This window comes from Silurus meridionalis, chromosome 9 (assembly GCF_014805685.1).
Source record: "Silurus meridionalis isolate SWU-2019-XX chromosome 9, ASM1480568v1, whole genome shotgun sequence".
Taxonomy (NCBI): Eukaryota; Metazoa; Chordata; class Actinopteri; order Siluriformes; family Siluridae; genus Silurus; species Silurus meridionalis.
In genome coordinates this window covers 14,248,477-14,260,840 of record NC_060892.1, presented here as the reverse complement: position 1 = coordinate 14,260,840, position 12,364 = coordinate 14,248,477, and the positions used below count along the sequence as shown (strand labels likewise).

The 12,364-nt window shown below is 36.4% G+C and overlaps 1 protein-coding gene across 1 annotated transcript; it reads left to right on the top strand.

Annotated features, from left to right (window-relative positions):
- The first annotated feature begins 5,350 nt into the window (after nt 1-5,350).
- Nucleotides 5,351-10,097, top strand: LOC124390795 (protocadherin-20). Its single transcript, XM_046856806.1, has 2 exons — nt 5,351-5,516; nt 6,238-10,097. Exons 1-2 carry the CDS (start codon nt 5,466-5,468, stop codon nt 8,842-8,844), a joined length of 2,658 nt encoding a protein of 885 aa, XP_046712762.1. The 5' UTR covers nt 5,351-5,465; the 3' UTR covers nt 8,845-10,097.
- Nucleotides 10,098-12,364: the final 2,267 nt, after the last annotated feature.

Here is a 12,364-nt window from a genome sequence, read left to right as displayed (position 1 = left end):
AAATACATCCAACTGAGAGCAATGTGTCTGTCACACTCATGTGAAGCTTTAAAGCTATTCTTATCAGTTCTTCAAGGGAAAAAGAATATAGAAAGAGCATGAGCAGATAAGCATGGATAGAAAGCTAACAAGGCATTAAAACATTTAAACAAACAAAATTTCAAACACAAACACAAAGCCACAAACTGACTTTATGTAAGACACAGTGACTTGATGTATATCTTTCTTGCTTGCTTTTATTCTTGCTTTCTTTCTTGTTTTACTGAAATGTAGATTTCAGGAAAAAAAAAAACCCAGAAGTTTGATAAACTGACTTTGTGACATATTGACAGAAAGATTACAACTTTCTCACTTAAACTCATTTAAACAGATTTCAGATGAAAAAACAAACATGCCAAGTGACTGTGTGTCATAATGGCCAACTGTGCACAAGCTAGAGAGAGTAATTGAAGCACGTGAGGACTGTGATTTCAAAGGTCTGCATCAAATTCAATCAGACTCAGCCACTCAGTAAGTGTGTGTGTGTGTGTGTGTGTGTGTGTGTGTGTGTGTGTGTGTGTGTGTGTGTGTGTGTGTGTGTGGGTGTTTGTGTAGAACTCAGTACAAACAACCCCTCTCAGAAAATCACACAGGCAATATGTTCCAATCTCAGCTGGCAGCTGCTGTGGTTAAAACGCATGGAGATTAAGAAGGACTTTGATATAGTGAAGGTTATACAGAGCTCAACCTCTCACCCCTCTCTCCTCTACTCCTCACATATCTCTTACCTCTCTTTCCTCTCCTCTTCCTATCCTCTCCTTTTCCCCTCTCCTACTCATCATTCTCCTTTCTTTTTCACTCTTTCCCTCATCCCTCTTTTTCCTCCCCAGTCCTTCTATTAGTACTCTCTCCATTTTTCCTCTCATCCCTCTCTTCTTTCCACCCTCATCTCTCATCTACTCTCTCCCCCAAGCCAATATATTCTCTTTATCTCAACAGCACTTTTTTCTCTCCTCCAATCATCCCTCGCTTCTGTCCTCCGCTCACCACTCTCTCCTTTCCTCACCGCTCACTACCATCACTAATCCGCTCTTCCCCTGCAGCCTCCTCTCATCACTTATCCTGCGGAGAGTAATAACTCCATATGAACAGTCTAAAGATCCATGTTTAAGTTACTATGGCGTTACAAGAAGATATATTTAGACTGTCATTAAGGCTGCATTTGCCATTAAAGGTTAAAGTTTCACATTTAAATGTCAATCAGTGAACAGCTAATAACCTCAACAATGATAAAACTATAATGAATGGACATTCGGCATCACCCTGGTGAGAACATGTTCCCTTTTGAGTCTGGTTTCTTTCAGTAATTGTTCATCATTCAATATTAGAGAGTTTTTCCTTGTAACTATTGCCACCAGGTCACTCATAATCTTATAGGGATAATCTTATTGGAATTTATGCATTTTACATTTATATTCATAATCTAATTATAAAACTGCTTTGGGACAGTGTCCATTGTTAAAAGCGGTTTACAAATAAAATATAATTAAAATGGTTTGAATTAATAAGTTATAGAGCATTTAAAAGTTTTTTTCATAGTGTGATCGCATCGCATTGTTTAATCTGAAAAGAAACTGTTTACAGAGCTACACACTGGTGTAGATTTACTTCCACTTACTAATATTTACTATTAGCTTTGAGCATGTGTGAAGGATTCACTTCATCTGGACTCTAGGTTAAATACACATTCTCTTTCTTTTTCTCTTTCTCTCTTTCTCTCTCTCTCTTTCACACACACACACACACACACACACACACACACACACACACACACACACACACATACACACACACACACACACACACACACACAAATTCCTTTATTTATTTAATTCATAATTTTGTCTTTCATTTCTTAAGAAAAAATGCATAAAGAGCATTTGTGAAATGCATAGTGCATAGTGAAAATGTTTCCCAGAAGCTCTATAATCAAAAGTATGCAGACACTTGACCATCACAGTAATATGTGTTTCTTCTTAAAACTTGGAAACATAAAATTGTATAAAATTTATTTGAATGCTGTAGAATTTTGAGTTACTTTTACTGGAACCACAAGGCACAAATCTGTTCCAGAATGAGGCTCCTGTGCACAAAGTGAGCTAAATGAAGGCATGTTAAAGTGGAAGAGGAAGAACTTAAGCATCCTCTACAGAGCCCTGACCTTTTCATGGTATTGTGGCTAAATTATCACAAATCTTAAAATTTTTGTTACAAAACCTAGTGGAATGCTTTTTCCAGAAGAATGGAGCTTGCTATAACAGAGGGGCTAACTCCATATTAATGTCCATGTTTTGGAAAGAAAAGCTCTAAACTGACAAACTCATGCCTGATTGTCCTAAACACGCCATTAAGGCTCCATTACAATATATAATGTTTAACTCATCCTTTGCAACACTATATTTGGCAGTCATGTTTTACGGCAGGTTTTTTTTTGTTAATTTATATATTTAGAGCAAAACCAAGAAGAGAACGTTGTAGAAACTATAATTTGCAGTAATGAGATGTGTTCGTTTTCACATATGCACTGATCTGATTTTAGATTTCCACACTTACTGTACACACACTACATGTAGATCTGTCATCTGTCTTTCAAAACAAAGCAGGAAATTAATGTCAGGAATACAGACAGTTTGTTAACAAAAACATTGCCCAGTAACAAAAGATTTTCCCAAATATATTAAATAAAAACATATGACATGCTTCTGTGAAGCTGCACACGAAATCTGAATAATCCTTTCTGTCTTTGGTTTTCATCACAGCTGTTTTTTTATCTCTGGCCAAAAGGATCTGGAGCTAAACTTTTCAGCAGAGCAGTTTCAGGCCTGACACACATTTTCAGAGGCATCATCACAAACTTCTTCAATTTCCTTGGGCACACTGATAAGGATTATGCTCATAAGGCTTACCTTCCCTTAACATGAGGAAAAAATACCTGAAAACATGGTGAAAGTCAGATGACCCGTCTCCAAAAACTGCTGAGGTGTTAAAACCGATAAAAAAAACGAGTCCTGATCTGGAGCAGTGCATTGATGCCAGTAATTATACCAGGAATTATGTACTTGTGGAAAGGATGACCTTTCACCTGACAGCACTGTTCAGCACTATAAACATTGGATATACTATACTCTATATTATTTACAGCATAATTTTGACTTTGAGAGGAAACACCCTTTATTATTTATCCCATTATCACATAACTATCACAAAATGTTTTTTATAACTACTTTGTGAAATGAATAGCAGCTGTTTTTATGTTTTCATCTTTTTACTATTACTAGCAACTCCTCTGCTGTTCGTGGTTAGGAAAGAAAATCCAAAAAATGTCCAGATGGTTTATGTTTGATGTTTATACAGCTTTTATAATGGCAGGAAATCACTCCTGACACAATGTCATTTGAATGTTTTTTTTCTGATTCTGATGTTTGATGCATAGAAGAAAATCAAATGTATGGTTATCTAATATGTAATCATATTACCATGAGATCCCATAGCTATAAACTTTCAGGAATCTTAACCTGCTGTATTTAATATTAGTATCAGTATTACCATGCGGTGTCCTCACACAAATATGAAGTTTTTTGTTAACAATCTATGTGTCATAACTGTGTGCATGAGGGTTGGTTTAAGGTTGACGACTGTTCACACAAACACCAGATAAACATTATAATAAGATCTTGAATAAGAAGTGTTGCAAATGTATAATGAATAAATTTGTTTTTCATGTGCTGTATGCATTGTTGTTAATGCATTGTGATTTAAAAGAACATATCTGTTTCTCTTTGTTGGGTAAATCTGTTTAAAATACACATTTAATAATTGAAAACAAAATGAAAACATCACCATCACAAATTTCATTTTAAATTAAAGCCACTTTGAAATGTAAAACAGACACCTGATCTCAAGCTGATATATTAAGCTTTACTTGTGCATATGCAGGTTCAGGACCATATTTTATTCGGACATGTGTCTTATAAAGACTTATAAACACATTTAAAAAAACAACCGAATAAAATCAGTTTTTAGAAGCAATTTTCACATTGCTGGAGTAGAAATTTGATACTACTGATATGGCCGTATAAAGAATTCTGACGTTTCTTCCAGTTTTTACTTAATTGTCAGTATTATTATTAGGGTGAAAATTACAAAAAAATAAGAAGGAGCAACTGAGAAGGCTGAAGATGCACACATCGATGGGTTAAATATCTAAAAAAGGTGGATTATTTACTTTATCATCCTCATAGATCCTGAAGATGTCTTTGGAAAGGAAGAGAAACTAAAACTAGACAGACTAGGCATGCATTGTGTAATGCATCAAAGTACACATTACACATTAGGACAGATGGCAGATATGGTAGAATTAGTCGGGTTTTATTTATTTATTTATTTATTTATTTATTTTTTTTACTTTTCTTTATAACATCTTTTATTTTTAACATCAACAACTTTTTGTATTCAGACAACATGAGGCTGCAGGAAGTAAGTGCAGAATGTGCAGATACAAGTATGGAAATGAAGTATGTGATTTTATACATGTACAGTATTTAAATAGCAGTAAAATGATGAATGTTACTGTTAAAACTGTTAAACCAGTTACTATATTTAACTGAAATCTGATCTCAATATCTGATTTTTTTTTTTGCTCATGCAGGTTCAGGAACATATTTTATTCAGATAAGTATACAAAAGGACAGATGACTGATGTAGGATTCTGTGGGGGGGTTTTTTTGTTGTTGTTTTTTGTTTTTTGTTTTGTTTGGCTTTTTGTTGTTGTTGTTCTTTTTTGTATAACAACCTTTGGTATTCAAGAAAACAAGGCTGCAGTAACCAGTCCAGTTCATGTGCAGTATGTGATCTAATACATGTACAGTATATAGATAGCAGTAAAATGATTAACATTATAAAACAGTTATTGTATATAACCTTATACATGTACAGTATATAGATAGCAGTAAAATGATTAACATTATAAAACAGTTATTGTATATAACCTTATATAATAAATTTAAGTTTACAACTTTCCATGAATGATTTAATTGTAAATGTAACAGTTGTACAACATTTGAATTATGTTATATGACAGTAAAATGTATGAGGATGATTCCCAAAAGTCTAATGAACGACCGCAGAAAGTTAATTAGCTTAGCGAGTTTATTAATTGCACTGGCGCGCGCGCATCGTCTATTGGCGCTTTTAAATATGTAAACGAGAAGGCTGGATTGTGAGCCCATTGGTCAGAGCTGAAGCGTGATTAGGCATGCAAAAGGGCGTGTCCTGTAGGCGGTCCTTTGAGGGAGATGAATGGCCGGAGCGGCTCAGACGCGCATGAAGCGCTGAAGGTGACGGATCTCCTCCGCGCTTAATATGCGCCACGGCGCTGCCGTGTAAAAAAAACTAATCCCTCTGGACTAAACCACTGGCTGGGAAACATGTGCAACATACGCAAAGGTTCCTGCCTGTTTAGGGAAAGAAAGTTCTGGGTGAGTTTTTTCTTTCTGAAGAAATGCGTTGTGGTATAATTTAGATATGAAGTTTAGTGCATGAATTTTGGCATGGTCGAACTGGTTTGAGCGATTTTGGGATAGTTATGCAAAACGAGTTTACAAATGATTCTGCATTTTATTTCACTTAATTGCAGGAATCTCATCCATAAGGAAGATTATTTAAATTCTGCTTATATTTAAGTTATTCATTTCAAGGTTTAAAGTGATTGTTTTTATACACATTTATCATTCTTTTATGTCATTCTTAAGCTTTTGTACAGGGTGGAACCGCTGAGGTGTAGCCTACATCTTTAAATGTATTTTACCAACTCGGTCAGCCGGTTTATGTGTTTTGGAGACTAAAAATAATTCATTTTTAAAATAATTAATGCAATAAATGGATGATTATTTTTAATCCTAAAACCTTAATGAAATTTCTTATTTCTTATTACTCTACTTAGAATGTATTGTATATTTTCTGTATGTACAGTATAATGATTCAGTCTTAATGGTATGAATCAGATTGGCCAAATGCCTTAAAAAAGCATTGGATGGCAACCTCGCTGATTAACATTTGGCTGGTCAAGATAGTAGGATATTTCACTATTACTACTTTCAATCCAGCACCTCTTGATTATCCATTTCTTAGAATTGATATATGAATACAAAAAAAATGTAATTCTTTTATTAAACTGTGCCTTTTATCTGTTGGTTGTAGGGTTTTTGGATTCTCCTGCTGTACACAAGTCCTCTATCCTGCTTTTCGAAGTTCAGCCATCTTGTCTATAAGATAAAGGAAGGCTTACCCAAGGGGATTCTCATTGGGTCTGTTTCAGAAGATTTAAAGTTGGATTTCTCCGTCGACCCTCCTCGTTTGTTTCATCTGGAGTTAAGGCAGAGTGGCTCCCAGTATGTTAATCTAAGCGAAACAACCGGGGATCTATATACTTCTGCTTTGGAGATTGACCGAGAAACTCTATGTGCAGATTCCTATGAGGGTCAAGGGTGCACTATTTCTCTGGATGTAATCATTTTGCCCCAGCAATACTTCCAGCTAGTTAAGATCAAAATCATCATTGAAGATGTTAATGACAACAAGCCACAATTTCCAGTGGACGAGATCAGGGTGTCTGTGCCAGAAAATGCCCCAGTCAATGCTCGGTTCGTGGTAGAACAATCTGCTGTAGACCCAGATATAGGTATTTATGGGGTTCAGACCTACTGGCTGGCTAATGACTTTGGAGTTTTCACACTGGATGTTGAGCAAAATGAAGGGGGAGAGTTGACTCCTTTCCTAATCATTACTGGGCCACTGGACAGGGAAACGAAAGCGGAATATTTAACTGACTTCATCGCTGAGGACGGAGGCTCTCCACCTTTTTTGGGCACTGCCACACTTAGAATTATTATCACAGATGTAAATGACAATTGCCCAAAATTCAGCGAAACCCAGGTGAATGTGACACTTTCTGAAAATACCACAAAGGGTTCACAGTTGGCCCGACTTTATGCCTTTGACACAGATCAGGGTACCAATGCTCAAATTACATACACTTACAGTAAAAGAGTAACCCGGGAAACTAGGAACCTATTTCATTTGGATGAAATCACAGGAGTCATCAAGCTAGCTGAAAAGATTGATTCTGACACCGGAAAGTTGTACAAGCTGGTTGTGCTGGCTAATGGGCCAGCTTGCATACCAGATATTGCTACTGTCACTGTGAAGGTTGTTAAACGTGTTTCAGGACCACCTGCTGTCATACCCCGTTACATTGCTTCAGAAAAGGATGGTGTGGTTTTTCTGAGTGAATCAGAGCCACCCTTTACACCTATTGCTTTTTTCACCATAAAGAATGCCGACCCAAGGAAGAAGGTGACATGCTTATTGCAAGGGCCTGGACCTTTCAGGCTCTTGCCATATACAAATTTGAAAAATGAGTACTTGCTGGAGACTACTGATTTGTTGGATTATGAAGAGCAGAAATATTATGAACTCACTGTGCTGGTCAGAAACACAGATGGTGTAAGTGTTGAGACACAGGTGAAAGTGCAAATGTTGGACGATAATGACAATGCACCCATATTTAAGCAGTCAGTTATCGACATCAAGATTGAGGAGAACAATGCTCCGGAAACATTTCTCTATAAACTCCAGGCCACTGATGAGGACAGCGGTAACAGGGGTGAGGTACTCTATCTTCTTGGGTCAGATGCTCCCCCAGTCTTCCACCTTGATCGGCTGACCGGTGTCTTGACCGTGACCACCTCTCTTGACAGAGAGGAGAAAGAGACCTACCGGTTTATAGTTCGAGCAATTGACTGTGGCACACCGAGAAAGGAGTCAATTGCCACCGTTTCAATCACTGTGCTTGATCGCAACGACAATAGTCCTCGTTTTATCAACAAAGATTTTACCTTCTTTGTTCCAGAAAACTTCCCAGGATTTGGAGAAATTGGAGTGCTGTCCGTCACAGATGCAGATGCTGGGGAAAATGGCTGGGTGGCACTATCAATTATCAATGGAAGTGACATATTTGTTATTGACACAGGACGAGGGGCTTTGAGAGCGAAGAGCCCACTCGACAGGGAGCAGCAAGGAACATATTATATCTGGATTGAAGCTGTGGATGGGGGTAAGCCTGCACTCTCCTCTATCACCATGGTTACTGTTTTGCTCCTGGACGTCAATGACAACCCACCAATGGTGTTGTTTCCCCAGTCCAACCAGTCCTACTTGCTGGTTCTTCCAAGTACACTCCCAGGAACATCCATCACAGAGGTCTATGCTGTGGACAGAGACACTGGCATGAACGCTGTCATTGCTTACAGCATCATCAAGCGAAGGGGTGGTGAACCAGGCTCATTTGACATAGACCCAGATACAGGAAACATCACACTCAGGAAAGTCTTGAGTGGCCGGGGCCTGTACAGCCTGCTGGTCAAAGTCAGTGATCATGGCCAACCTGAACCATTGCACTCCACTGTTATGGTCAACTTGTTCGTCAATGAGACCGTAAGCAATGAGACTTACATTCAGAGCCTCCTAACAAAAGAGGCAGATATCGGGATTGAAGAGGTCAGACCACCAAACAGACTTGCCCAGGGGCCAGAGTATAACGGACTCTTACCCTGCAGGCTGCTACTTATTGCCCTTAGCACTACCTGTCTGGGGCTTCTACTTATAGTTGTGTCACTAACTGCATACATATGCTGTAAGAGACAAAAAATTCATAAAAAGAAAAGACTGGAAGTAGAAATCCCTTTAAAAATGAACAGTGACAGACAAGCCATGGACAGAAAGCTAATGGAAATTTCCAACATATGACCATGGCCCCCTCTATAAACTGTCTACAAATGTCAAACGTGCAGCTTCTCCAGACAAACTGAGAAAATTGTATAAATTGTATATTTGTTGTTTTGTAATTTTATGACAAAAAGACAAAATATATTTAAAAAAACTGAAAAAGTTACATCAAACGCGTGTCTAGTTTTGCAAACCTACATTTTCTCAAATGCTTGATTATGACACTGTAATTTATTATACCTTACTAAGTAGTGCCCTCAGTAATGTGTCAAAACACTCTTATTTGTTTAGCCACATACAGCAATTGTTCAAATCCTTCTCTACTCTCCAAGCACAATAATGTTTTATAATATTAAACATGAAAAAACATCAGAAATATCACTGTACTGTGATAATCAGAATTTTTTTTTTTTTTTACATTGCCACATTGAATTCAATGGTGAATATATTTCATGGATTTTATTTGCGATAAAGGGTTGTTTATCAAGTTAGACTTGTGTGCACTACATTTTTTAGTGCTAGTCCATTGAATACATAGATTCCCAAGGTCTGCCTACTTTAGAGTCTGTAATGAAAATTTCACAGATTCTCCATCCTTCTCTAACAGAAAAAGAGAATATGTCTACGTTTACATGCAGCATAAAAAGTAATGTCAATTGAGTATCAATTGAGGTCAGTCTGGATGAAATTTCTGTCCGATGAAAAGATATAGAAAATGTGGAGGATGTGGAATGTAAATTCCCTTGCATTCAAATACATTCAGAATTGATTAAAATATCCTTTGCATTTGTCTCATACTGGCTAACAAAACAAATTGCATTATAAAATCTAGGAGATTTATAAATATTTAAGATGTTGAATTAATTCTAAGACAGTCATCTATATAATATTTAAAATTTCAGCTAAAAGTACTTTTTGTTAAAACAAACAAGGCGCACACAGCTAGCTTCCTGTTTGTTCAACTCCTTTTTTGTTGTTTGTATTTTGTTGTTGTTATTGTGTTGTGAAATGTCACTCCACAACTGAACACAAATTTTATTCGACTTACAAGTAAATGCTAATACATGTAAATGGATATTTTCAATGAATATTTGCCAAAGTTTTATGAGTGCAATCTGTTTATTAAGATTCTGCAATTGGAAAAAAATTTCATTCAGATTGAAGAGAAAACTATTGCATGGTGAGCATAGCCAACGATTTATTTGGAGCTCTCACGGCCTTGTGGTGTGTAAGTGAAGTGTACATGAATATTAAAGTGCTTTATTTTCTTACAACTGTTACGTCCAACTTTCTTATACTCCTCGGTAGTTTAATTTCAGGTGTTTAATTTCCGTGTTATTTGCTGAGCTGATCAAAAACATCAGATTGTTAAAAAAAAAAACACCACAACTGTCCCAGACTTGCATTTGTTATCTTATCTGATGCTGCAGGTGCATTGCTTTTTAACGATCTGCCCTTGGGGACAAAAGGGGCGAGCGATAAGTATAAATCTAAGATCAGAGTTTTTATATTTTACACTGATATTCATTTTAACTTTACATTACAATTTTCTTCTGCAGAAGACTAAAACCTGAAAGCTTTTATTTTACTGTGCATCATATACATACAGATTTTACTTTAACATGCAGTAGTGCATTTTGTATTTCCTTTGACAGAAGCAAAGTTAGGTTGCCACAGAGCTCTACCAGCATCTGTTGAGTGACAAGCTGCGGGCTTGTTTGTCAGGTGTATGCAGGCTACAATCATGGGAATTCTACCAGTGCCTCAGGCTTTCTTTTCACCCCAGCATTTAGAGACATACCATGAGTAATTACAGAGTTAAGACCAAATGTTTTTCTAGCACAGCAGGTTTAATATCAGATATCAGCAGTTTCACAAAAGTTATACAAATCTCTAGAACACGCAGGGTTTTGTGGAAGTTAAGGTTATTGTTTTGAGTACTTTATTGATCCTTTAGGGAAAAAACGTAAAACAGAAATTGGTGAAAGTACTGGTATTGATCATGAAGTGACTGTCTTACAGGAAAAAAAACTTCTGTAGTTTGCTGCACTGTGATTGAATGACACTAGAGTTCATGTGCTATGGTCATGGTTCAAGTGTTAAAGAAAACATCTACTGCAACCAGTTGCTGGGAGGTCTATAACAGTCTGCTGCATACTCTGAAGTCTGCTGCATACCTAAGCTTTCTCAAAAAAAAAGATTCTACTCTATCCCTTCCTTATAGACCTCATTGTTACATTTCTAATCCAGTTTGTTATCTAGGTGCACTCCAAGGTATCTGTGGAATACCCTAGAATGGCTGTCATGGAGACTTAACAGCTTTTATATTTTTTGTTCCCTGTGAGTCTTTTACATTTTTTTAATGATTTTAAAACAGAGAGCATCAATGCAGCAAAGAGGCATCTTCTTTTCCTATGGGTGTTTTAGGTGCAGAGGTCATGACTCATGCATGTCATTAGCTCATCGTCCCTTTCAGTTGGCCACTCGACAGCTACATTCTTCCCCAAACTAGTTAGGTATCATTTTTCATTTTCTCTCTTCAGTGTACACTCGTATGCTTACTCACACACATTGCCCGGGAGACATTTAAACCCATTGAATGAGAGATAATGTATCTGTGCCCACAGAGAGTGCAGATTGTGAGTATGGCCGCTAAGCAGCTTACAATAGTGCCAGCAACATGCGGTTAATTTTCCCTCGCGAAACAAAGTGAACATCCTGCTTTTGCCTTAAACGGGATCTTATTGTTTAGTCTGGTTAAGTTCAAGTGTGTTTGTGTTTTTCCTTTACAAAATTCTTATCTATCTGCAGGCACAGATCTCATCAAGAGGCCTCGTTAAACCAGCATGGCCTTAGTATGCTAATGTGAATCTGCCCTTTATAATGCCTCCATCCACCACATGAAAGATCAAAGCTGTATCCTGCTAGAGGAACCTGACGTTCTTTTATCATACATTCTTGATAACACATGGCCATTATGTGTTACACAAAATAACCTTGTTTTACCACTGGGATTTCAAATAAATCTCTTTAAGCACCTTTATCTGCATATTATTATAATTTCATATAAGAGCCAAGATAATTTTTTACTTTGCAGATTATAAGAAAATGCTGTTTAATTGCTGTTGGTATTAACTAAATAGAAATGTAAAAAAATTGTACTAGTTAAATTTTTCAAATAAATGTATTATTAATAATATTGTTCAATGATACAAATAGTATTACAAATTATTTATTATATATATATATATATATATATATATATATATATATATATATATATATATATATATATATATATATATATATATATAATGTTTTTTTTATGAGAAATCTTCTAAGTGATCAAATATTGTATGATAAGATATGGAAAATATATTTGTACAACAGCAACTCTGATTGTAGTAACATTAATGAACTTATTCAAACATTATTATTTTCATTGAAATTCACAGGGACTTCAGCAGACACATCACATAAATAGATTACAATGTGTGTAATTGTTAAGAAAAGCTCTTTTCAAGAGTAAAGCTGTAACTTT